General features: G+C 58.7%; 8 protein-coding genes across 8 annotated transcripts; 4 read left to right on the top strand and 4 right to left on the bottom strand.

Annotated features, from left to right (window-relative positions):
• Positions 1-396: 396 nt before the first annotated feature.
• On the top strand, positions 397-2310 carry PSEUBRA_000953 (von Willebrand factor, type A; the record flags this gene model as incomplete). The annotated part of the gene is made up of 1 exon (XM_016434240.2): positions 397-2310. The coding sequence occupies one exon, from the start codon at positions 397-399 to the stop codon at positions 2308-2310; it is 1914 nt and encodes a 637-aa protein (XP_016294348.2).
• A 201-nt stretch (positions 2311-2511) lies between these two features.
• PSEUBRA_000952 (Pinin/SDK/MemA protein) lies at positions 2512-3408 on the bottom strand (the record flags this gene model as incomplete). Its single annotated transcript, XM_016434230.2, has 1 exon — positions 2512-3408. One exon carries the CDS (start codon positions 3406-3408, stop codon positions 2512-2514), a length of 897 nt encoding a protein of 298 aa, XP_016294347.2.
• Positions 3409-3985: 577 nt separating this feature from the next.
• On the top strand, positions 3986-8137 carry PSEUBRA_000951 (P-type ATPase, A domain protein; the record flags this gene model as incomplete). The annotated part of the gene is made up of 1 exon (XM_016434245.2): positions 3986-8137. The coding sequence occupies one exon, from the start codon at positions 3986-3988 to the stop codon at positions 8135-8137; it is 4152 nt and encodes a 1383-aa protein (XP_016294346.2).
• Positions 8138-8661: 524 nt separating this feature from the next.
• PSEUBRA_000950 (uncharacterized protein) lies at positions 8662-12429 on the top strand (the record flags this gene model as incomplete). The annotated part of the gene is made up of 1 exon (XM_016434243.2): positions 8662-12429. One exon carries the CDS (start codon positions 8662-8664, stop codon positions 12427-12429), a length of 3768 nt encoding a protein of 1255 aa, XP_016294345.2.
• Positions 12430-12695: 266 nt separating this feature from the next.
• Positions 12696-14375, bottom strand: PSEUBRA_000949 (BRO1 domain protein; the record flags this gene model as incomplete). Its single annotated transcript, XM_016434229.1, has 1 exon — positions 12696-14375. One exon carries the CDS (start codon positions 14373-14375, stop codon positions 12696-12698), a length of 1680 nt encoding a protein of 559 aa, XP_016294344.1.
• A 332-nt stretch (positions 14376-14707) lies between these two features.
• On the bottom strand, positions 14708-15067 carry PSEUBRA_000948 (uncharacterized protein; the record flags this gene model as incomplete). Its single annotated transcript, XM_016434234.1, has 1 exon — positions 14708-15067. One exon carries the CDS (start codon positions 15065-15067, stop codon positions 14708-14710), a length of 360 nt encoding a protein of 119 aa, XP_016294343.1.
• A 3053-nt stretch (positions 15068-18120) lies between these two features.
• PSEUBRA_000947 (uncharacterized protein) lies at positions 18121-20656 on the bottom strand (the record flags this gene model as incomplete). Its single annotated transcript, XM_059464522.1, has 2 exons — positions 18121-18152; positions 18232-20656. The coding sequence occupies 2 exons, from the start codon at positions 20654-20656 to the stop codon at positions 18121-18123; spliced, it is 2457 nt and encodes an 818-aa protein (XP_059320899.1).
• A 1907-nt stretch (positions 20657-22563) lies between these two features.
• On the top strand, positions 22564-25098 carry PSEUBRA_000946 (Forkhead-associated (FHA) domain protein; the record flags this gene model as incomplete). Its single annotated transcript, XM_016434237.1, has 1 exon — positions 22564-25098. One exon carries the CDS (start codon positions 22564-22566, stop codon positions 25096-25098), a length of 2535 nt encoding a protein of 844 aa, XP_016294341.1.
• Positions 25099-25165: the final 67 nt, after the last annotated feature.

Below are 25165 nucleotides of genomic sequence, written 5' to 3'. Positions count from 1 at the left end.
TCTCTTGCACGTGCTCACATTCAGTCATATCAGCGGCGGAGCGACTGTGAACGCCTCATTCCATGGTCTGGACCCGCCTTTTCGTGTTTCGGGACGACTTGGGCCGAACACTTGCTGCTGGACAATGGGAAGCCGAGTGATCAGCCTCTGTTGATGCGCACAACTTTCGGCTCAATGCTAAGCGATTCATTCTGCCCTGCGTATCTGAAGACCAAAGCAGCATGCGCCTCGGTTCTTAAGAACAAAAAAGAGGCGTTCCTGAATGGCACACACAGCCTTGCTTCCAAAAGTGGCCCGTGTTGCACCGCCTTTCTTTAAGGCTGCAGAGCGCGTGAAGTGACGTCGTTGTGGAGCACTTTACACGAGGCTCAGTGCAGTGGGTATATAACACAGACAATGGGTCCCACAGCCTTGTTCATTGTTCCAGAAATCCTCGCTGCTATCATCCAGCAGGAACCGTCAAAACACCGCTTTGGCCTTCCTCTTCGCCAGGTCATGGGATTCAATAAGAAGCTCGTACTCGCAGGTCTCGCTGTCGGCGTGACAGCTTATATGCTCTACAAGGCTTCCAAGAAGAACCAACAACACCAAGTTCCTTACCAACCCATCGCCGCCGCTCCTCCCATGTCCTCGGGTCACAGCTCGCACGCCTCTTCGTGGGGCGGAGCTGCAGTGGGTGGTGCAGCTGTCGCCGCTGCCGGTGCAGCCTACGCTGCTCATCACCATCAACAGCAGCAGAACCGACCTCCCAACCCCAACGCCAATCCTGCAGCGGTCGCTGCCAACAACCCCAACCTGGGCTGGGAATCGCTGCGTGACTGGAAGCACATTGCCAGCTTGCTTGCTGCATGTGTCATGGACCAGTACCTCTACCCGTTCTACACGTTTGCTGATGTCGCCCGCATCGCTCAGCACATTGCCAGCTCCGGTGCGCTGCAACAGTGCGCAGACTCTTGGCAGCTTCCGCCGTATCTCGCTCAGGATCTGGTCAAATTGGCACTCTTCGACGTCATGTTCTTGCTCGACGACTCTGCCTCCATGCGATCTGAGGGCACTCGCAGACGAGACTCTCTGGCTGGCATCCTCAAACGCGCCGCCGACGCAGCAGCTCGCTTTGACCCGGACGGAATGGAAGTCGCCTGGATGAACGCACCCGCGCAGCAACGCATCCACAACGTCGCCGAAGCAGACCAGCTCACCTCTCGCTGTGCATACGACGGTCGATCCACTCCCATGGGCTCCTCTCTCGAAGCCAAGATTCTTCAGCCCCTTGTGCTCTCGCCTGCTACCCAGGGTCGACTGCAGAAGCCCGCTTTCGTACTCATCATCACCGATGGTCGTCCCACAGGTTCGGCTGAAAGCAACAACAAGATCGTGCGTGTGCTTCAAAGCGCCAAACGCACGCTGGCCTCGACTCGATACGGCGAAGACGCGATCTCGTTCCAGATTGCTGCTGTTGGCAACGATCGAGAGGCGCAGGAATGGCTCGATTCCATCGACAACGACCCCACTGTAGGAGACCTCATCGACGTCTGCTCGGATATCGCGGTCGAGTCAAAACAGGTCAAGAAGAGCACAGGAATCGAGCTCACGCCCGAGCTGTACTGCCTCAAGCTGCTGCTGGGACCGATCGACACGTCGTACGATGCCAGCGACGAGAACGAGCAGAGTAGCAGCTGGAGTCGGACAGCCAAGAGGAGGCGGGAGAAGAAGGAGCTCGAGAAGCGCGAGAAGGAGCAGAGGTTCAGGGGTCAGATGGAGACGTTCAAGAGGGAGAGGGATGCAGCGTTGAACGGAGCGACTCCACTGCCTAGCGCAGGAGGTGCTTTGCCGCCACAAGGCGCGGATGCTGGCTTGAGCGGATACTCCCATCAGCCATCGTACCCGGCTGGGGGTCCTCCCCAGCCTCAAGGTGGGTACCCTCAGCCAGGTGGATATCAGCAACAGCAGCCATATCCTCCTCCGCAGTCGTCGTACGGCCCGCCCCCCACCGCTGGCTACCCATCTGCTCCACAGAACACCAGCTACCCGCCGTACGGAGCTCCTCAGGGCGCACCACCACCGTACCCAAACCCATACCAGAACCAGCCGCAGTACGGTCAACGCGATATGCAGCCGGGCGGAGGGTCGAGCTATCCTGCTCCGGGTGGAGGCGGGTTTGTGCCCGGCGCGGGAGGATTTGCCATGCCCAATCCTCATTTTGGAGGAGCTGGACAGGGGCAGGGTGGATACGGCCAATACGGCGAGCAGCAGGGGCAAGGGCAAGCGCCGCCTTTCGGCTTCCCGCAGGCCAAGCCTTCGGGATACTGAGAGTGTACGCCGGACCATAGTCAGGACTTGTTCTTGTGTTTCGTATGATACCCATGCTTTATCTCTCACACAAGGGGACCCTCGTCTCGTCTGACCGACCTGTGCGTGACTGCTTTGCGTGCTTTGCTAGAATTATAGTTGCTCGTACAAGAACATCGTCAGCGGCCTAGCTGCGCCGACATGGGTATAAATCGCTCGCTTTCAGACCTCCCGGATCTTGGCCTTGATCTCCTCCAACTGCTCCATCAGACGACTCCTTTCCGCAACCCAGTCGTCGTCAAAGCGGTCGATGCGTTCATCGACATCATCCTCCTGCTCGTTCAGCCTGTCTTCCTGCTCCGGCAGAGTCTTGCCTGGCAAAAAGTAAAGCGCATAATTGCCCTCCCTATCATCGACCTTTGCCATTGGGCCGGTTGAAGACGGGATATCCTCTGCCAGCCTTGCTCTTGTCCTTCTCGGCTGCACAGCAGGAGTATACAAAAAGCTAGCCATCCTTCTTTTGAGCCCTCTCATCGTCTTTGCCTGTACATCTCCCTCGACAATCTGCTCCGCCAACGCCCTCGCTTCCCACACGAGCGCTCTTCGACGCTGGACGGCATCGATGACCTTGTCCTCCTCCTTGGCCTTGGTCGCTAGTCGCGCCTCGATCTGGGCTCGCTTTGCTGCGACGGAGGCAGCACGGTCCGTCTGAGACTCGCGCTTGAACTGCGTCAGGGTTGAATTGAGTACGCCGAACAGACGCTGGCCGCGACGTTTAGTGTCTGGGTCTGCAGGTGGGCGTGGGCGCTTGGACGGAGGGTCCCTGTTGTCGAAGTGGACAGGCTCCTCGGGGACAGGCGAGAAGGTGCTGTTGCGCTTCGAGCCTCGTCTTGCGGCAGAAGGGCTGCGAGACGCTGTGCGAGAGTGGGATGGGCTTGTGTTGGGATGCGAGTGCGGGGTCGGAGAGCGATGTGGGTTGCGTGAGGGGCTACGTTCTGGTTCGATGGGGTCCGGTCGGTTGGCATCGGGTGCCGCTTCGCTATGCGTCGAGGACCGCCGTGACGGCGAGGAGGGTCCTGCCTCGGGCGAGCGAGTGCGCTCCTCCTCCATGTCCACCATCGTATGACACGAAGTCAGGACAGCTGCATCGACATGAAACAGCGTAGGTGGTTAAGAAGCAGGAAGAAGTCGAGCGGAATGGCCCCTGCATGCTGCGCCGAGTCCCGCAAATCACAAACCCTAGCAAAATGGCGGTGTAACAGTTTGTAAAAATTCGGAGCGCGCTTGACAGGGCTGCAGATGTGATGTCTCAGAGCGGGCCTTTTTTAGGCTGTGCTCAGTCGACGTGCTCTGTGCTGTGCTGTGCTGTCCCGAGCTGGACTCGGTCGGACCCTTCTTGCGAAACAAAGCGCGTTTCGGTGCGCACCATAACTTCTTCTTCTTGGCTTCCATATCACCATCCTGTCCGGCAAGCGCCCGGAACACCTCGAAGGCGAATCTTTCGTCGCATCGTCTACTGCGGTGCGCTGTTGACCTGCGAATATACGCATCAAGCAGGGCGCGCTCGTAGCGTCATAGCCTTTGCTCGGTGCAGCTGCTCCGCTCTCCTCTCGGCCGCGCTGGGACCCCTTGGATCCCTTGCGCTTGACGCAACAATAGACTTGCAGCCAAGCACCTCTCACGAGCATTCGCTACTATGAATGACGACTTTGACGATTTCGTCGGCTCGTCTGCCGGCCAGCAAAGGAGTGCTCGACAACCCGTCCAACACGATCCCTTCGCCGACTTCGACCACTCTCAAGATCCCTTTGGCGTCAATCACAGCTCGCATGCATCTGCCTCTGGTCCGTCGCATGTACTTGTCGATGCAGACGATGCCGACCTGATGGGCGACGACTTCGACGATTACGCGGGTGCTCACAGCGCCCCAGCTTCATCTCGCAACCAGCCATATCCGCCCACCTCTTCCACGCGCTACGCTACCGACCCATTCGCGTCCACCGCTTCCTTCGACCACCATGATACTGCCATGGGTCTCGACGCTCCCAGGCCCAACTTTGGCTCCCACAACCAAGGCAGCATGGAGTCCGGTCTGCCATTGGCCGCCAGCGCACAGGCTCCCGCAGGCTACCAGCAGAGAGGCTACTCGAATGATGGTCCATTCGCTGATACCTACGCAGCAAAGGGTGGCTTCAAGAGCATAGAAGCCGACGATGAGCTTTCACCTATGGATGACACCAAGTACCTGCCCTATGCTGGTTCATCTGGTACGGCATCCGCTGGCGCTTCCGGTTACGGACAGTCAGGGTCCCGGGGAGCAGGTCTCACCCCGGGATCCAGGCGCAAGCCACCACGCGACGGTCTCATGGACAGTCTCAAAAGGAGCATGAGGGCCGCTAAAGCTGAGGCCAGCACTGTGCTCCGTCGTCGCAGACAGCAGGAAAAGCGTTCAGGCGATCGCATCATCCAACTCAACGACCCGCTCGCCAACGACAAGAGCGACTTCTTGGACAACTACGTCAGCACCTCCAAGTACAACATCCTCACATTTGTCCCCAAGTTCCTCGTCGAACAGTTCAGCAAGTACGCCAACGTCTTCTTCCTCTTCACCGCTTGCATTCAGCAGATCCCGGGCGTGTCGCCGACAAATCGATACACCACCATCGTGCCGCTGGCGCTCGTACTGCTCGCTTCCGCTTTCAAAGAGATCAAGGAGGACATCAAGAGGCATCAGTCCGATTCAGAGCTCAACGCGCGAATCAGCCACGTCCTCGAAGCTGGCACCGGCTCCTTTGAGCCACGGAGATGGCGTCACATCCGTGTTGGCGACATCATTCGTGTCGAGAACAACGAGTTCTTCCCCGCCGATCTTGTTCTCATCTCCAGTTCTGAGCCAGAAGGCCTCTGCTACATCGAAACGGCAAATCTCGACGGAGAAACCAATCTCAAGATCAAGCAGGCTTCGCCTGACACGGCCAAGCTCACTTCGTCCGGTGCAGCTTCGACACTTCGGGGTAACCTCACCTCGGAACAGCCCAACAACAGCCTATACACCTTTGATGCCACACTCAATATCCAGCTCAGCTCGACACCCGGCTTCAGCGGAACACCGATGCGCAAGGCTCCTCTCAGTCCAGAGCAGCTGTTGCTCAGAGGCGCACAGCTGCGCAACACGCCATGGGTGTATGGTATCGTCGTTTTCACTGGTCACGAAACCAAGCTCATGCGAAACGCCACCGCTACACCCATCAAACGCACCGCTGTCGAGAAGCAGGTCAACGTGCTCATCTTGTACCTCTTCATCCTACTCCTCGCGTTGTCCATCGCTTCTTCCATCGGCGCCATCGTCCGCAACACGGCCTTTGCTTCCGAGATGAAGTATCTCTTGCTGGCCGAGGAGGGCAAGAGCAGAGCAACGCAGTTCATCGAGGACATTCTCACCTTCGTCATCGCGTACAACAACTTGATCCCCATCTCGCTCATCGTCACTGTCGAAGTCGTCAAGTACCAGCAGGCTATGCTCATCAACTCGGACCTCGACATGTACTATGCGCCCACCGACACGCCGGCGCTCTGCCGCACTAGCAGTCTGGTAGAGGAGCTCGGCCAGATCGACTACATCTTCTCGGACAAGACGGGCACGCTGACCAGGAACGAGATGGAGTTCAAAATGGCGAGTATCGGCGGCATCTCATTCACCGATGTCATTGACGAGAGCAAGCAGGGCACAGGCGAGATCGGTCCTGACGGCAGAGAGATTGGCGGGCAGAGGACATGGCACGAATTGAAAGCCATCATGGATGGACGCACCCCCGATGATGGCAGCAGCGCTGTGATCGATGAGTTCCTCACGTTGCTTGCTGTCTGCCACACGGTCATCCCGGAGCGCAAGGGCGACAAGGTCATCTTCCAAGCCTCGAGTCCGGACGAAGCTGCGCTCGTCGCCGGAGCCGAATCGCTCGGCTACCAGTTTACCATCCGCAAACCTCGCTCGGTCTTTGTCAACATCCGTGGCACCCAGCAAGAGTGGGAGATTCTCAACGTGTGCGAGTTCAACTCGACAAGAAAGCGCATGTCCACCGTCGTCCGATGCCCTGATGGCAAGATCAAGATCTACTGTAAGGGTGCCGACACAGTCATTCTGGCTCGTCTGAGCGAAAACCAGCCTTTCACGGACCAGACCATGATCCACCTCGAAGACTACGCAACGGAAGGTCTGCGCACCCTGTGCATCGCCATGCGCGAGGTCAGCGAGCAAGAGTACCGACAATGGTCCAAGATCTATGACCAAGCTGCTGCGACCATTCAGGGTCGAGGCGAGGCGCTGGACAAAGCGGCCGAGATGATCGAGCAGAACCTGTTCCTGCTTGGTGCGACGGCCATCGAAGACAAGCTGCAGGACGGCGTGCCAGACACCATCCACACGCTGCAATCGGCAGGCATCAAGATCTGGGTGCTGACGGGCGACAGGCAGGAGACGGCGATCAATATCGGCTTGTCATGCAGGCTGATCAGCGAGTCCATGAATCTGGTCATCATCAACGAGGAGAACCTGCACGATACCGGTGAGGTGCTCAACAAGAGACTGCAAGCCATCAAGAACCAGCGCAACACGGCGGGCGTGGAACAAGAGGAGATGGCGCTCGTCATTGACGGCAAGTCGCTCAGCTTTGCCCTCGAGAAAGAACTCTCCAAAGTGTTCTTGGAGCTGGCAGTGTCGTGCAAAGCCGTCATTTGCTGTCGAGTATCGCCGCTGCAGAAGGCGCTGGTGGTGAAGCTAGTCAAGAAGAACATGTCCTCGCTGCTGCTTGCCATCGGAGACGGTGCCAACGATGTCAGCATGATTCAGGCCGCCCACGTTGGTGTCGGCATCAGCGGTGTCGAAGGCCTCCAGGCCGCTCGATCCGCCGACGTGGCCATCTCGCAATTCCGCTACCTGCGCAAGCTGCTGCTCGTCCACGGAAGCTGGTCGTACGCTCGATTGAGCAAGATGATCCTGTACAGCTTCTACAAGAACATCACGCTGTACATGACACTCTTCTGGTACTCGTTCCAGAACTCCTTCTCCGGTCAAGTCGCGTTCGAATCGTGGACGCTGTCGTTCTACAACGTCATCTTCACCGTGCTCCCACCACTGGTGATCGGCGTCTTCGATCAGTTCCTGTCGGCGCGAATGCTGGATCGATACCCGCAGCTGTACGGCCAGGTGTACTTTGACAAGAAGCGATTCTGGGGGTGGACGGCCAACGCGTTCTTCCACAGTCTGATCGCGTACCTCTTCACGACGATCATCTTTTGGGGGTCGCCGCAGCTGTCGTACGGCTATGCGAGCTACGCGTGGATCTGGGGCACGACGCTGTTCATGGTGGTGCTGGTGACGGTGCTCGGCAAGGCGGCGCTCATCTCGGACGTATGGACCAAGTACACCTTTGCGGCCATTCCAGGATCGCTCGTGTTCACCATCGGCTTCATTGTCGTCTACGCGCTGATCGCGCCGCGACTCGGCTTCTCGAAAGAGTACGACGGCATCGTCCCTCGACTGTACGGACTAAGCGACTTCTGGTTCGCCATGCTCGTCATCCCGCCCATCTGCCTCGCGCGCGACTTCTGCTGGAAGTACTGGAAACGCACCTACCGCCCCGAGAGCTACCACATCGTCCAGGAGGTGCAGAAGTACAATCTGCAGGACTACAGGCCGAGGATGGACCAGTTCCAGAAGGCGATTCGCAAGGTGAGGGCGGTGCAGAGGATGAGGAGGACAAGAGGGTTTGCGTTCAGTCAGACGGAGGGGAGCGCCGATCTGATCAGGAAGTACGATACCACGATTGCCAAGGCGAGTGGACAGTAGATGACGTGCGAACGACGGAATCAAACGAATGTAGACGCTAGACCATATTCTTGTGCGCATAGTGATGAAAGCTCAAGCTGCGGTTGATGGTTGAAGATGAGAAATTCCGCAATTGTTAGATCGATAAGTTGGAGTTCGGCTGCACGTGATCCCAAACACGTTGTTTTGGCGCAGCGCCGAAGGGTCCTGCGGAGTGTTGTTTGCGCATTTTTTGGACAAGGCTTCGAGCCTTCATCAAGGTGGAGGAAGAAGACTGGCTTCATGTGACAGTATGGAAGACTGCATACAAGCCAACGACGTTCATCACCACCCACTTCAAGAACATCTTCTTCATCTCCGGACGAGTAACACACGCAGGCGAGCCTCAGCACGGATAATCGCGCCTTTCGACTACGAGAACGCATGGGACCTGCGGCTGTGAAGGGACCTTTCAATCATTCACCGACACTCCAGCTCTCTGCGCTCCAGTCTTTCACCAGCAACTACCGTCCACGTTCCACGCAGGTATAGAGAGCATCAGCACGATGATATCCGGAATCTCCTTCAGCTCGACGCTTGGCGTCTCAACACCACTAGCCAAATCGAGGCGCATCAGCATGCTCCCAATCAGCCATGCCGACCTTTCATCACCGACCACCGCAGCCAAGCATGTACAGCTGCTAGAGTTGGACAATCTAGCGCTTTCAGAGGAGCTCGCGCAATTAGAAGAGCGGGATAGAGCTTCACAGGCCAAGATTGAGCTGCTCGAGTCCCAGCTCGCTTCGTCCTCCTCGTCTACGCAGCAGATGATGGTGCTTTCCAGCTCTGTATCGACCGAGCCTGCTGGAGCAGGATCAGAGAACACAGCAGCAGCGCAGCAGCTCAGCGCCGAGAAGAAAGGCGCAAAGAGGATCCTACACAGGCTGATTGCGCGCATCGAGTCACACGACCCCTCGTCGTCATCTTCAGCAGCAGCGGACGATTCCAGGCTCTTTGACCTCGATCAGAGTCTCTTCCACGATCCTGAGCGCTCGATCCTGGCCCCATCCTCGACATACCTCTCCACTCCCAACGGCAAGACGAAAGTAGGGAGAAGCTTCGAAGGCGACCTTGTCGACGACGTCATCTCTGCCGCTAACGTGTTCGAGGAGTACGCACGTAAAGCATCCTTTGCTGCCGAAGAACAATCTGTAGCGCTCGCAGCCGTCTCTTCTCGCAATGAGAAGCTCATCGCACGTGCACAAGCGCTCGAATCTGAGCTCGAACAAGCGCGAAGCGACTCAACAGCAAGCAGCGAAAAGGATGCTCGCATGAACCAGCTCCAAGCCGAGCTCACCGCATCGGAACAGCGTGAGGGCGACCTCGCGTCTCAGCTGCAGCAATCGCAGTCACAAGTCACCGAGCTGCAAGGCACACTTCAGAACACACAGGCGAGACTCGACCAGATCACAGCAGAGCAAGAGCTGATCATCTCGGCTGCAGCCAAGAAGTTCAAGGCGCAGATCGAAGCGTTGGAAATGCAGCTTGAGGAGCAGGGCAACTCTACTGCCGTCATTCCTGCTCCTGAGTCCGATCCGTCAGAACGCACCTCAGAGCTGGAAGCCAAGCTGCAGAGTACAAGCGCTGAGCTGACGCGACTTCAGGCCGAGCGAGACGCAGCAGGGCGAGAAGCCGAAACACGCATCGCCGCGCTCGAAGCCGATCTTGCACAGCGTCAATCCAAGACCAGTGACCTGCAATCTATCCTCACGGAGCTGCAAGAGAAGAAGGAGCGCCTTCACGCGATTCAACTGCACAACAGTCAGATTCGGTCGCTGGAGAGGGTGCTTGCCCAGCAGGAGCGTATCGTCAATCTGCTCGAGCGACCCGCTGATGGCGAGAGCGGAGAGTGGATGGCGCATGCGCAGGAACTCAGCGCTTCGCTTGCTCTGCTCAAGACGCAAGCTGCTCCTATCGCGGTGCAAGAGAGGACGGAGACATCGACCATGACCGACGCTGAGGAGCCGAAGCCGGAGAGCGTCGATGTAGCTATCATGACGGATGCAGCTCCGGAGAACTCTGCCGTCGAGTCCAGCAACGCGCCCACCGAATCCAACGACGACCTCATCGCCGCGCTCAAGGAGCAAATCGAGGAGCTCGAAGCGCGAGTCCTCCGTCGCAACGAGCAGATTGGCTCGCTTCAACGTCAGCTCAAGAACACCGAGAATGACCTCGCTCGCACACGCACCAATCAAATGCTCGCAGAGGAGACGGTGATGGACCTGGACGCGGAGAAGACGGAGCAGCTGGCACAGATCAAGCTGCTCGAGGAGCGCATTGCTTTGATCGAGTCGTCTGCGCCCCAGCAAGATCATGATCAGGTAGATGTTGCAATGCAGACCGCCGCTTCAGAGACCGAAACTGGCGGGGTGTCGGAGCTGCAAGCATCCCTCTCATCAGCCCACGAGCGAATCACATCCCTCACCGCTCGCATCGAAGAGCTGTCAGGGTCCAACGCAAGCATGCAAGCCGAAGAGGAGACCCTCGAGAGCACCATCGCCACCCTCAACACCCAAGTCGCCTCCCTCCAAAACGAACTCACTGCCGCCATCGAGACAGCCCAACTCTCCGAATCGCAACACGATCAGGATCTCGCTTCCCTCAAGTCCACCCTCCGCAAGACAGAAGACCGCCTCGCCTCTACCCAGCTCGAACTCGACACGCTCCACCTCACGCTCGCCGAGCAGCGCGAATCCGCCTCTGGCGACGCGGAGCTCATCAGCACCCTTCAGACGCAGCTATCGACGCTGCAGGTGGAACACACGTCTCTCATCGCCTCCTCCGGTGCGGGCGAAAGGGCGCTCGAGGAGACGCGCGCGTCGATCAGCGACCTCACAACGCGCTTCGCCGCTGTCGAGAACGAGGCTCTGTCCACCCGCAGTGAGCTGGAATCCAAGACTCTCGCACTCGACGAGCTGGTGGCCAAGCACACCGAACTGGAGCACGTCCTCGCTGAGCGGGACGCCGCCATGACCGCGCGCAACGCCGAGTACTGGAACCTGAAGGAGGAGCTAGCCGAGCTGCAGGAGGAGGCGGAGCGAAGTCGCGACGTCGACCCTGCTGCACTCTCCGAGCTTCAGGCCCAGCTCGGCGAGGCAACCCGAGCGAAGGTCGAGCTGGAAGACCGCGTCGCATCGCAGGAGTCGGCACTATTGCGTCTCAAATCGGACCTCACTTCTGCCAGATCGACAGAAGAAATGCTCAATGAGCAGTACAACGCGTCCCAACGACGGGCGAAGGACCTCGAAACCCTCGTCTCACAGCTCGAATCTTCCCTCCCGAGCCAACCCGCAGAGGATGCAGAAACGAAGCAAAAGCTCGCTCAGATTCAAGAGGAGATCGAGGACCTCCGCACACGCAATGCCGAGCTCGAAGAGGAGCTGGAGCGCAAGGCGGAAGAGATCGAGGAGGCTGACAGCAAGATCCTGGACGCCATGAAGGATAGCAAGAAGTACTCGCTGCGGTACAACAAGATGAGCGCCAAGTTTGAGGGGCTGCAGAAGGAGGTTGGGGCCGCGCAGGAGAAGGTGACGCTGCTCGAGGGGGAGTTGGAGAAGGAGCGGGAGAAGGTGCGCGCGGCCAGGAGGGAGCAGAGTCGGAAGGAGGTGGGAGGGATGGTGAGGAGCGGAAGCGGAGAGAGCTTGGCTGGTCGCAAACGGTCCAAGCCTGATTATGATGAGGATATCACTGGTGGGCAATCGACAAGGGAAGAGGTTGCGGGCGAGACAACGACCCCAGCCCGGGAAAGCGCAGTAAAAGCAGTCTACGCACCCTCTCCTTCGACCCACACGGCCACACGCACCCCTTCCTCCTTCACCCCGCTCCGCCGGTCGGCACTCAAATCCGCCTCGCGCTCGCACACCAAACCCGTCCCCACGTCGTCCCAACCCATTGTCCTCGGCCACGGCACACCTTCCACGCTCCCCACCTCAACCTCCACCTCGTCCGAGGGCGGGATGGTCCGTTCCACCTCAAACCCATCCGAGCTCATCGCAGCTCGACTCTCCGCCTCGCCAATCAAACCGCTGTTGAGCGACAAGACCAATTTGTCGGTTGCGGCGGGCGGTACGTCGAGGTTGAGCTCCAAGCTCGGCTCGCATCCCGAGCAGCCGGTGCTCAAGTCGAAGGTCAAGAGCGCCACCTCCCTGCTGCCTGCCGAAAAGAAGGGCGAGGAGAGGAAGGCCCTCGGTGCATCAGCGGGATCAGCAGCGGCGGGAGGAGGAGCGGCTGACTTTTTGGCCAAGATGAAGGCTCAGCGTGCCCAACGCGCCTAGAACCCACTCTCCTTGAAGGTTGGATCCCCATTGGTCAAGGACACACAGCATCATACCATGTCACTATCGTTTTGTAACCATCACTAGCAATGCGCAGAAACCACATTCATACAACCACGCTTGTTTCGACTCTCGTGAATCAGACGTGTCTGCTGCGGTCCGCTCTTATTGATCGGGCACTCCTTCAGCCTTTGACACACACGCTTGCCTTTCTGCTTGATGAGAAAGAGCATTGCCCCGTTTCCATTCCTTTGATGTGGGGTCCGTCAGTAGTACGCCCCCTGACCAGCATATTCACCCTTGGCACCTCCCTCGCCGCCCTGCAGCGCCACCAACCCCCTCCGCGCCGGATGATCTCCCTCTAACAAATGCAGCTGGTCCAGCCTGAGACCCGTATCGCCGCTCCTATCCGCATACCCTTCACTCCCCGGTCCAAAGGTAGGCACGGGCATCTTCCACGCCTTCGAACCCAGTGCTGCCCTTCCCGCGGGCACTTTGGCTGTCACCTCGGCACTGCTGGGTACGGGTTGAAACGCAACCGTGTCGTTGAGCTTTCGATACGCCTGCAACCAGTGTGTGATCGTTGCCAATTCCTGTTCCACTGCGCTGGACCGCTTCTTCGAAGGCAGAAGCGACGAGGAAGTGATACTTCCAGTCAAGCCCGAAGAGAGGTCCTTGGTCGAGGTCAACAACGACGAGGCCAGAGACAGGAAAGCTATCCCGCTCCCAACACGCGTCGACTCGCCATGATCGATGCCTAACCACTTGAACGCCATGCTCTTGTGGAAGCCGATGCTGAAGCTGAGGTACTTGAGCAACGAGGGTGCGAGATCCAGGTCGCTTCCCGAGGAAGTTGAGGTGGCATTGCCCGCTGAGGGGGTGATGTCGTGTGGACCGGAATGGCGCGTCTCCTTGTCTTTGCCCATCTTGAACTTCGACAGTAGCTTCTTGCCCTTCCCACCCCCACCCCCCGGGTTTGAGTCAAGCACTGCGTCCTCCTCACCATCCTGAAACCGCCGTGCCGCATCCACCTCTCGACCCTTGCCGCGCTTCCGCTCCCCAACAGTCCGCATCAGCCCCAGGGCACTCTCCATCTCCTCCACCACACACAGGTGCAGCTTCGCCAACAGACTCGCGCTCGGATGTCCCTTCTCCAACGGCGGCCCCGGAGTCACCGTGTCCACCGCCAACCCCACACTTGGACTGACCAGCTTTCTTATCGCCAACGCTTGCGCTTCGGCTAGACACACCTTGCTCAACGCCAGCGTGACCTCGGTGGTGAGGTCGGGGGGAAGATTGTCCATTTGTCCCGCTTGATCGCGCCACCGTGGCAGGAGATCCTCGGAGAGATATGCCAGGATGCCTGCTGCCCGGCATAGTGTGTCTGCGGCCCATCGGAGCTTTTCATCCTTGACCTTCCTCTCCTCCGTTGAGCTGTTGCGGTCGCGCTCGAACGATCCCAGACCGGCCACCGTCGCACTGGCAAAGTTGCTCAGCGTCAGCGCGTACGTCAACAACGTGTTCGCTAGCTCGTAGTACAATCCGGGCAATTCGACCCGTTGCGCACCCCGAAAACGGGTGGTGGAGACCGAGGTGCGCCACGAGAAGACCGGTTCGTAGCGCAGAATCAGGTCGTCCGTCTGGACGCTGTTGAAGACGGATAGGAGGTGCGGGAGGTATTCTTCGAGCGTTTTGATGATCAGGAGCCAGTCGGAGGCGGAGCCAGCGTTCGAAGGGGTGGAAGAAGAAGCATCGGTGCTCTTGAGGTCGCTGCTCGCGCCGTCTTTGGTAGAGGTGGACGATGTGCCGGCACGGTTCTCCTTGAGCACGGCACGCAGTCGTGCGCGCAACTGCGTTGTTTGGGATACCTGCGAGACGAGGTCGGTGGTCACGAGAAAGTCGCTGAATGACACGGCGCCTGTTGTGGGCAGGTCGTAGATGTACATTGTGGCCTCTCGACCAGGTGCGGGAAGGAGAGGATGAGAGGATGATGGTGGTGGGGGTGGAACGTGCGACCCGGAGGAAGGGATGCCAAGAAATCACGGATCGCTGCTCCTCGGCAAATTGCTGAACCCTTCCTTCCCCACAAAATGGAAGTTCAACTGCCAAAGCTTCCACTTCTAACGCCTTCATCCCGTCGAGTCTATACTTTGATCAACACACATTGAGAGAGCTCAAGCACCAGGCTGGACCGATAAGGAATGTTCTTTTTCGATTATAGAGATGATTGTGCGAATCATGCTGACGATCTGGATCGCAAAGGGGTGCCCAGCCCGAATCAGAAGGCCCGACCAATCTCACCCTCGACCAGTTCCACCTCACTACCTTCGCTCCCACTGAGCTGCCTGAGTGCCCGAAGTCGATGATGTCCAGCTTCACTCGCTTCGCTGTTGACGCCGTGGCTGTCGATCCCGTCATCTAGCTCCTCGAAGGCTTCATCCTCGAGGTCCTCTTCCCTTTCGACTTCGTCGTCAAAGTCTCCCGCATCGTCTTCCTGTCCTGACTCGTCCATGCCTTCGATTCGCTGGCCATCATTGAGACTGCGAAGAGTGTCAGATGGCTGCATACCGTCCATGCGATCTTCCTCATCGTCGAGCGCGCTAGTCACCAGCGCCTCGTCCAGCACCTCTGCTGGCATGATCCGGCTGAACGTGACCAGCGATGCCGTGGTCGCAGAGCGTTGTCGCATCCCAGGTCGGGCTGGTAGCGGATCGAACGCCGGCGAACCGAATCGCGGCTTGGTGTCCACGTCCTTGCTGACCTCCGCAAATGGCGAGGATACAGCCCTGGAACTCGAGTTTCCAGAGCTGGGGCGTGGCGGTCCCGAACGCAGCCCATAGATGCCAGATGACGAACTGAGCGAGAGCAGGCGACGACCAGGCAGACTAGTTGTTCGGTCCATCGGCATTGGCATCGACACGAGACTCGAAAGCCTAGGCAGTGTAACGACTTCGGCACGAGGCAGCTCCCGGCTCTCGTGTCTCTCGGACGCACCGATTGGAGGTTCCGCTCCATGACTGACGATCGGCTGCTCTGCAGCTGAAATTTGAGCTGCGCCTTGCGAATGATCTTGACCCTCCGCTTCCGAATCATGACCGGCAGGCAGGTCAGAGATGGGATGCTCGTCAATCTCACCGACCACAGACATTCTGCCCGGATAGCGTGGAAGATCTTCTCCCTCATCTGCAAGCCGCGAGCCATCCTCGCGGAACAGCTGAGCGTACGCAGGCAGCAGTGGCTCCGCGAACGGGACAGGCAGACCTTGACCAGAGGACGAGACGTCCTCGGACGCTGGCGTAGATGCTGTCGCCGCGTCGCCTGTTTGATCTGCAGAGGGTGTCTCGGATTGCGACGAAGGCTGGAGGTCAACCGGACCGAATTGATCCTGCACCTCCTTCGGTGGCGCTTCAGTGAATCGCACGGGAACGCACAAGACCAAGGCCTGCGCCCAATCTTCGCCATCCTTGCCTGAGGCGACATCAGCCTTGAGGCCGAATCCAAGCTTGACTTTGAGCTTGTGTCGGATGCGAACATACGGGCTCTCAAAGTCCGAGATGAGTTGAGCGCTTCCTGCCTTTCGAGCTGCCTCCGAATCGCTCGAGACGAGAGGCAGATTGATCGTCATGCGAACACGACCTTTGGTGAGATCGACTCCTTGCCCGTCATCGCCGGAAAAGGCATACGTGGCTCGAAGGCTGGTAGCTGCCCTGCTTGCATTTGCACTGCCCCGCGAGTCTGCACCCGAGCCTGAAGTGGACGCCTCGGTGGGCTGATCGATCATCGAGCTCGCAAACGACGACAGCCTGTTGATAGCAGTCTCGAAACGACTTCTCCTGGGCGCGGTGGCTGTCCTCGACCGGGCATTTCCTCTAGCCGTGACGCTGGAAGTGACACCCATTCTCATGGCATCAGACTCGGAGGCTACGCCAGGGTGCGAGACCGTGTCAGCAGCGTCTCTTGTCGATGCCTCGTCAGAGTCATATCTGACCGCTTGTCCACGCGCTTGATGATCTGCTTGTGCCGACGCTGATGCTGCTGTGGGCTCCGTTGAGTCCGACTGTAGGCCACTGAAAGGCACATTGCGGCTCGTTGAGACAGGAGTCGTGGCCGAGCTGAGATCGAAAGGAATGGGCCGCCTGCTACGTCCGCTGGATCCAGCAGGTGATACTGCGCCGCCGACTGGCGATCCAGAGGTGCTCGGGCGAGGCTGCATGGCAGCAGAGCCATCGCTTCCTTGGAACGCCAGTCTCAACGAAGAGCTGCTGGAGCCTCGGGAATGAGTCAACGCACGGGGCGCAGGCTGCATCACGCTCGTACGCGAGCCCGTTTGGGCCTGCGAAGCGGAGGCGAAGGCGGCCCTAGGAACACCGAGCCCTACGCTCTGCGAACCGCCATCTGGCGTGTTGGCTCCGGATCCTGCTGCACTGCCACGGGACGGGCTTCTGGAGGAACCATCCGGCCTGTCCAGGCCGCGAGCAATGGACTTGGCTTTTCCCTTTCGTGAAACCTCTTCCTTGACTTTGTCGGAATCCTGTTGTCGGTCCTGGGACGCAAAAGGAGGCGGCCCTACGATGGTCGTACGGATACGCTCGACGTTGTTCTCGATTGGATGCGGTTCCTTGCCCTGGTTCGCAAGCGTGATGTGGCCGAGCACCAGTGACCGATCGTAGCTCTGACGGAGACGCTTCTCCATCGCCGATTGCGCATGGCTGAGGTTGCTCGAGGCGGACGCCGCTTTGGGTGCATACGTCACGACGGGAAGGTCGGCCGCATCGACCTTGTTTGGCGCTGGCGGCACGGGGAAAGTAGCGCAGAAGGAGCGGGAGGGCATCGAGCTGTGCCGTTCTGTCTGCAAGCATACGATCTCCATGTCCTTGAGCCGAAGTCCGCCCCACTTCCTCAAGACGTCCCACGCCTGAGTGCGACCTACTTCGATCTGGACGCCAAAGCTTAGCACGTCACTCTTTGGTCCTGTGATGTGGACGTGCGAGGGTAGCGACAGCGTCAGAGAGAAGCTCAGACCGTCGGCGGCATTCGTGTCAGGCGTGACGCCAAGCTCCGGGGGGAGGTGCAAAGTTGGCCGATGAACAAAGTGTCGCAGCGGCGCGGCTGAGCGGCTCAGCGGCATCGTCCTTGATGATGTGCGAGGCGGCGAATTGGCGTTCCCGTAGCGAGAGTCGAGCAGCGACGAGGCTCGACTCATTGAAGTCGGCAGATTTGGCAAAGTAGCCGAGGGTGTGAGTGAGGAGGTTGCTGCGGCCAATTTGGCGGGATCTCGAGGTGCATCAAATGCACTCGGCGCGGGCGGCATGTTGAAGCTCGACTCGTTCGACGCATTGGGAGCCGCTTCGTGCTCGGCGTCCCTTGGTACTGGATCAAGGACGAAATTTGGCGGATGCGTATCGATGCGAGGCGATGGCGCTAGATCCGCTTGGGCTGGATCGCCCGAGTCCGAGTCCATGATGGTTGCCATTGATGCCGCTTCGCGATCAACTGGCTGTGAAGGTAATGAAGCGCTTCCGCCCAACGATGCTGGCATAGACGCAGAGGCCGGAAGATGGAGCCCGCCCTGACTGGCCAACGAGGACTGCAGACGTGCTTGCGAACGCCCGTCATGAGCGGACCCATCATGGAGGCCAGCGAGAGCAACCATGCTTTGCGTCAAAGAAGGCGTCGTGCCTGCGTCGCGCATCAATTGGCTGGCTGTAGCGAGCCTAGCGAGTCTAGCCACGGGAACAGGGACGACGTCCCTGCATCTCCTCACCAAGATACTTAGACACTCGCTCTTGATGTTATGTTGACCTGTCGGCATGACCTGATTCGAGACCTCCGTCGTCTTGCCAAAAAGCGGATCCTGACGGTCTAGGATCTGAAGGGCGTCCTTGGAGCCGGAGCCGCGACGACTATTGGAGGCCGACCCGCCTTGTTCGGAATGGGTGCCAGTGGTTTTCTTCGAGGTGCGGAGCTGCAGCTGTCTTGCCGTCTTGTTGAGCCACGTCTTTCTGCTCTTGCTCCGGCCGATTGTAGCAGGGGTCGCAAAATTGGCGTCTCTCAGAGAGCCAGCGCCTGTGCCCATGCTTGTCTCCCGCAACTCGGACTCGAGAGACTCGGGCGGGCTCAGAGGAGAGGACTGGCTGGGTGAAGTCTGGCTGAATTCGCCGTCAAAACCCGAGAGAGCCGAAAGAACAGCTTGACCTTGGACAATGGCAGTTGCCTGGACGCAGTAGAAGGTCGCGCCAAATCGAGATCGCTGCGAAGCTGGCAGCCAGCCAGGAACGGAGAGATCGAATTCGGTCTCGTATTTGAGATTCTGATGATCGTCTTCGTTGCTCGCGATCTGTACTGTCGAGGTTGCGGTCTCGTTGAGCTCGACGATGCACGAGTGCCCTTCTGGCGGGAGGAGTTCTTGAAAAGTCTCTGTCAGCTTGATGGCGTTGTACCTTCCAGTAGCATCGACATAGATAGAGTAGCCCATGAAGCGGACGGTAAGCGATTCGACATGCACCGATGGCGACTCTGTGGTCGAGCCGTCAAGAGCGAGGCCGGCAGCCGTAGAGAGTCGTGGAATGTTGAGTCTGGGGATCTCGACGACGACGGAGCCTGCGAGCGAGTAGTTGGAACTCGACTGCATGGAGCCAAACATGTTGAGACGATCGACTAGCGGCTCGACGCTGACGCGGACTTGATCGCAGAGGTCGAACGTCTTGGACACGGGGGCACGAGCCTGCATTGCGGTTGCTCCTAGCCTAAACTGGCGGCTGGCTTGAAACAAGGGCACGGAGGGAGGAGTGAGCGCAGAGGGCCTGACCCGGAGGGAAGAGGTGTCGTGTGCGGAGCGTGACAGGTCTTCAGCCGACAGACTGGCTTGAATGCGACGGGGCGAAGCATCAGCGCTTGGCCCAGCGGCGAGAAAGTCGAGCATGCTCATTCGTCGATCTGCTCGGACGCTGCGTGATTCGCGCGAATTGGGCGAATCGAGCTCTTCGGTAACGTCGCGCGCAGCAGTGCGAGATGCGGAAGACGAGCTTTGCGGATCCGTCTGGTTTGCCAGGTTGTTCGCGGACGCAAAACCCAGACTTGAAAAGCGTCGTGGCGAGATGACAGGAGCGGAAGCCGATTGCGGGAGTCTTTGGATTGGCGGGTAAAGGCTAGTCTCTGAGGCGCTAGCACCCAACGTCGAGATCGAAGGAGGTGTAACGGAGGGCGTGAAGGATGCTGCGACCAAATCAGGAGAGGATGCAATCTCGACTTGATGGCTGACGTTGTCGTCCGAGACATCGGTTCGCGTGATGATCGGAGGTGCGGGATTAGATGCAGGTTGTGGAGTTGGATAGGCAGCGGCGGTTACCGAGGAAACGTCATTACTCTGCTCTGACGGGTCTGCGTGCCCTTGCGAGGCGGCTGGGGAGTCGATGCAATTGTCGATAGGCGTCTCTGAGCCCGCAAAATCCTCTTCTACAAACGCAGCGTTGCGGAGAGGTTGTCTGCGAGAAGCGGAGTGGGTGTTGGGTGCAGATGTCGAGTCAAATGAAGTAGGGGAGGAGGAAGCCGGCGGGATGACTTGCATGGAGGCAAAGGTGAGGCCCTTTGCGTGTATCGAGGAGCAAATCGAGCCGTCCGCTTCGGGCTGATCAACAGGAGAAGACAACAAAGCCGTGGAAGGCGAATAAGCAGGGCGGAAGACCGACGCTTTGGCTTCCATGCCGTCGGCAATGTCAGGCCCTGGGTGCGCGCCGGGAGCGGATCTCTGAGCGTTGGAGCGATGATGCTGGGCCGTGTTCGGATCACATACGGACGGTTCGTACATGTTGGCGTCAAGCCTGGGGCGAGGCACCGTGGCAGCAGCGAATGAGGGCAAGGATTGGGAGTAATTGTGGACAGACCTGCTGGAGCTGCGTGGCTGTAGTGGCGCAGCAGCAGCTGATGTTGAGGATCGAAGTGGGGGTTTCAATGATCGGCGAGACTCGCTTTTGAACTTTGGCTTGAGCACCGAAGGGAGGAGCGAAGAACGGCGTGACTTGACTGGATTCGCCTTGAGTGCCGGGTCGTTGAGATTGTGCTGACGATGATGATTGGCGATGAATTCCAGACCGTGACCGGGTAATGAGCCGTCGGCATCGTTGCGCGACGATGACGCATGCTGCAACGAGCTGAGCGCAGGCATCGATGCGGACGATGGCGGGCGTGCCGCTGATGCGTCGTGGGTGGCTGAGCTGGCGGACGGCATACTGCGCAAGTGCCACTATGGGGGAGCAAGGCAACCAGCTTTCATTTGTTCATTCCTTGCCGTGCTTTGTATATGGCGGTGTGTCTATCGGACGGACCGAGCTGTGATCGCGATGCTCGCGGTCTGATGGGCTGAGTCAGGCCAGCATCGACGACTCAGCTTCGGGACACTCCCGACCTCGGATGAGCCGAATACGATCCCGAGTCTTCGGATGAGCTGCGGATGCTCGTGCTTGATGACTGCAGCTATGTCGCTGATTCTGCGTTGTTGGTGACAGCGCAGAGACAGAAGTAGAATCAACGTCGTTGTCGCTGTTGTAACGGAATACAGCGGTGCAAATGAAATGCCCGTAACCTTCAGTCGAGAGCGGTGCGCTGTCGCTGAGGGCAAACCCAGTGAAAGGCGTTGGTGGCGGTGCAACTGAGCGGAGAGGGGAGGAGAGGAGACGCTTTCGTCTGGCTTTGGGTCGTCTTAAGTGGTCGGATGGTGTGATGGCTAGGCAAGGATCAATGTTCGGAGGCAGCGTTCACGGCGCGGTTCGAGTTGGGATCGCCTTGGCCATGTCTACCGGTCCCTTCTGAGATTCGCGCGCGGCACTGCAACTAAAAGCAGCCGGATCTAGCCATGCGAGCTAAGTCACAAGTCTAGGAGGGGGACGCAAGCGTGACTTCTTCGAGTGAGAGTTGCTTTGACAAAGGGGACGAGCAACCAACCAACACAGCTGCTGCAGCCGAAACTGTCAAAGACCAGGCCAGACGATGCGAGGCGGCGTGTGCGGGCATGCAGCCTGCGTCTAACAACCGTAAATTGGATTTTAAGCGACAAAAGGTGTGAATTGGCCGAAGCCACCAACAGACGCCTTCTGGAGAGAGACAGAGACAGAGGTCTACACGGGGCGCCGAGCTCAGACTTACTACGGCAGCAACGCTGCATCTTGACCGGTGATGCATTCTCAACTCCTCTTGTCTTGAATGGAAGGCATGCCAAATGAGTTCAGTCTCCATGCTGTGTGCTTAATGTGTCGTGTCAAGCTCAGAATGGCCTTGCTGAACCAGCCTATCGGCAACGACCCGCTCTCCTTCGCGTTGCCCGATTTCGATCCTGACCGATTTGCTTTCCCGAAATTTTCTAAAAAGGGGCCTCAGGCAACAGTCAGCCGACCGCCAAACAGACTCGCGCCCTTTGGCAAACAATCACAGGCTGGCCCCGGCGTGTGAGCGTGTGAGAGCGCGTGTGGTCTCTTGAGAAGGCAGTTTGGTCTCATCACAAGCAAGTCAGCCAGCCCGCCAGCCAGCCAAGTAACAAAATCACCAAAAATTCCACACAGCGACGTCGCAGACTGCGATCGATGATGCGCTCAAGCACATCTCGGCCTGTTGGTGTGTGTCTGTGGGTGAGACTGTATGGACCAAGCAGCTTCCAATCTGGTACCCTCGTCGTTCGTCGTCTCGACATTTACGCTCACCTTCATCAATCTTCTCGTTCGCATCCATCTCTTCTCTCCGTCACTCTCTCTTATATCGACCTGCCTCGCTTCTCTCTTCAATCTTTTGCGGTACAAACTTTCTCCGGCCATCACTCGGTCACTAGGTTTAGGGCTACAACCTCGACTGCCAGCAAAACTTCTTGCAATTTGGTCTGAAGGAGCGCTCCAGTGCCAGTAACTTCCGCTTCGAGAACCCGGTCTGATCCCCTCGGATCCTTTGTGCAATCGTACCGGCCTCAGTCTCTCTGCCTCTGCATCCTGTTTCAGCTTCCGTTGTAGCATTTCGTTTGCGCTCCTGGTCTCGTCTTAGCAGCATCTTCATCCACGCACTCTCGCACCTCATCACGCCCACCACCACCATCACAAACATCGTTCAGCCTTCTCTCGAACGCTGGCGCAATTTCAAGATCGGTCGCCCACCATGCAGTCCTTGATGGGCGGAACTCCCATGGCAAACGCTCCATCCAACCTCGGCGTCTCTGCCGGTCCATCCGCTCCCTCCACTGCTGCCATCTCGAACGGCCTCAAGCCCGCCAACCCACCACTCTACAGCAGCGCAGAGGCCGCAGCCAATGCGCAGGGACTCGTCTATCCTGCTTTGCACTTGCATCCACTCAACGACACCTTTGCTCCCAAGCAGATCAGCCTCGCCCCGCCAGGTCCCAACAACCGCATCAAGATCGGACGACAGACCAACGCAAAGACCGTCCCTAACCCGACCAATGGCTATTTTGACAGCAAGGTGCTTTCGCGTATGCACGCCGAGGTATGGAGTCAGAACGGCAAGGTCTACATCAAGGATGTCAAATCCTCCAACGGTACCTTCATCAACGGCGAGCGTCTCTCGCCAGAGGCTCAAGAGTCGGACGTCTTCGAGTTGCACAGCGAAGACATGGTCGAGTTTGGTATCGACATTGTTGGCGACGATAACAAGACCATCATTCATCACAAGGTCGCCTGCCGCGTATACCTTGTGTTGACTGCGGAAGACGCTCTCAGCCTGCGTCACGACTTTGCCAGTCTGTATCGCGGCGGGATGCACGGCGGCCCTCTTGGCAGCAACGGAGTTGGCCCAGGTGCAGAAGGTGGACTTCGAAGGACCAAAGCCGGTTTCAGCTTTGATCATGTCCTCAGCAAGTTGCAGAGCGAGTTGCAGAGGAGCAAAGAGCAATGGAACGACCTCGGCAGCCTTAACGCAACCATGAACGACATTCACGAGACGCTGGGCGGCGGCGCACCGCCTCTCTCTTCCGCGCCCTATCCGCACCTCGTGCCTCCTCTTCCCGGCGCGGTCAACCCGCAACAGCAACAGGAGCAGCAAGAACAGCAGCGCGCAAAGGACGCCGAAACACAAGCAGCCACCGAAGCACACTCTGCCACCATCTCGGCGCTTCAGGCACAGCTCTCAGAAACGCAGTCCTCATTGGCCGCACACGTCGAAAAGATCCGCAGTCTCGAATCCGTCCTCTCCGAGCAAGACTCGATCAAGCGCGAAGTCAGCACCATCAAAATGCAGATGGAAGAGGCCAGACGCGAGATGGATGCCGTCGCCTCGGCGTCTGGCTCCTCCTTCTCTTCAAGGCACGGCCTGAACGGCTTCGGAACCATCCGCGGCGGATCTAACTTTGGCCGCTCGCTGGAACACGACGACTTTGACGATGGTGCCAGCGTGGCCAGCGTGGAGACAATCACCCAGAGCAATGACGACGAAGAGTCTAGCACACACCACCATATTGGACCCCGCGCACCGCCCGACATGCCCGCTCACCTCCTGTCGGAAGACGCTGCTGATCTCGAATCTTCACGTGCACCCCAGGTGACATCAGCACACAAGTTGGGCGCAAGCGCGGCCGAGGCTGCGTTAGCATCGACCAACGACGAGCGAGATGTCGAGCTTCGCGCACAGAACGAAGCGCTTTCAGCACGTCTCGATGAGCTGGCTGCACAGCTCGAACAGGCTTTGGCGCTCAGTCGCGGGCTGCAGGATCAGCACGCCCAGGTCACCGATACGGTCAAGACTCTGGAGCAGCGCGTCCACTCTCTGGAGCAGGAGGTCGAGCAAAAGGCGTCTCCGGCAGCCCCGACGGCTGGATCGTCGGAAGAGACGACAGCCGCGCTGCTCAAAGGCATTGAGGGGCGTTGGACCGAGTTCCGCAGCGACTTTGAGGAGAGCTGGCGCAAGGAGCGCGAAGGCATGCAGACGGAGCGGGACGAGCTTCGACAGGTGGTGCAGGCTTGGGACGAGGCCAATCGTCGAATGGAAGACGAACTCAACAGAGATGCCTCTGGCGAATCGGATGAGCACGGCCAAGACGGCGGAAGCGTCACAGCACGTTCTCCGCAACTCGATGCCTCGCAGGAGCACGGTTCGGCGTCCAACAATGTAGCTGGACCCTCCTCGTTGCTGGCCAGCTCGTCTGCACCAAGCAGTCGCTCAAAGCGGGGCAATGGCCGTCGCAACAAGCGCCACGTCAACAGCGCGCTGCGCTCCTTGCTCTACGGCAGCTCTTCTGCAGGACTCTTGCATGAGGCAGACGCAAGGGGGTCGGAAGACGACGAGCGATGGGGCCTCGGCTCGCGTGCAAGGCTGTCGCACTCGAGTCCAGACGACGATGCTTTGTCCGCCAGTCACTCTGTGCGGAGCATAGCCGACTCGACTTCGACCCGTCCTTCCACCTCGACCGAAGTGACCACACCGGACCTTGGGCCAGAGGCAACGAGAGGCGATGCAGCCGGTTTGGAAACACCGCAGCTCAAGCAGAACCACGGCTTTTCTCACACACGTCATGGCCGCGACGGCGGCGGCGACAACACCACCGGTCGGAGTGCCCAAGAGCGTGTCGTGGGTCCACAAACGCTAGCCGCTGCGGGCGTCGTCTTTGTTGGCCTCACAGCATGGATCTTGGCGGGCAAAGATCTCGCTCGTTTGGGTGCGGCGCTCCCAGGCAAGCCTTAAGCAAGCCTCGATGCTCTCGAGCTCCGGTGCTCGTGTGATGGGCATCAGCCCCGTGCCATCTTGTGCT

This window comes from Kalmanozyma brasiliensis, assembly GCF_000497045.1.
Source record: "Kalmanozyma brasiliensis GHG001 unplaced genomic scaffold PSEUBRA_SCAF11, whole genome shotgun sequence".
NCBI lineage: Eukaryota > Fungi > Basidiomycota > Ustilaginomycetes > Ustilaginales > Kalmanozyma > Kalmanozyma brasiliensis.
This window is presented reverse-complemented; position numbering and strand designations above follow the sequence as displayed.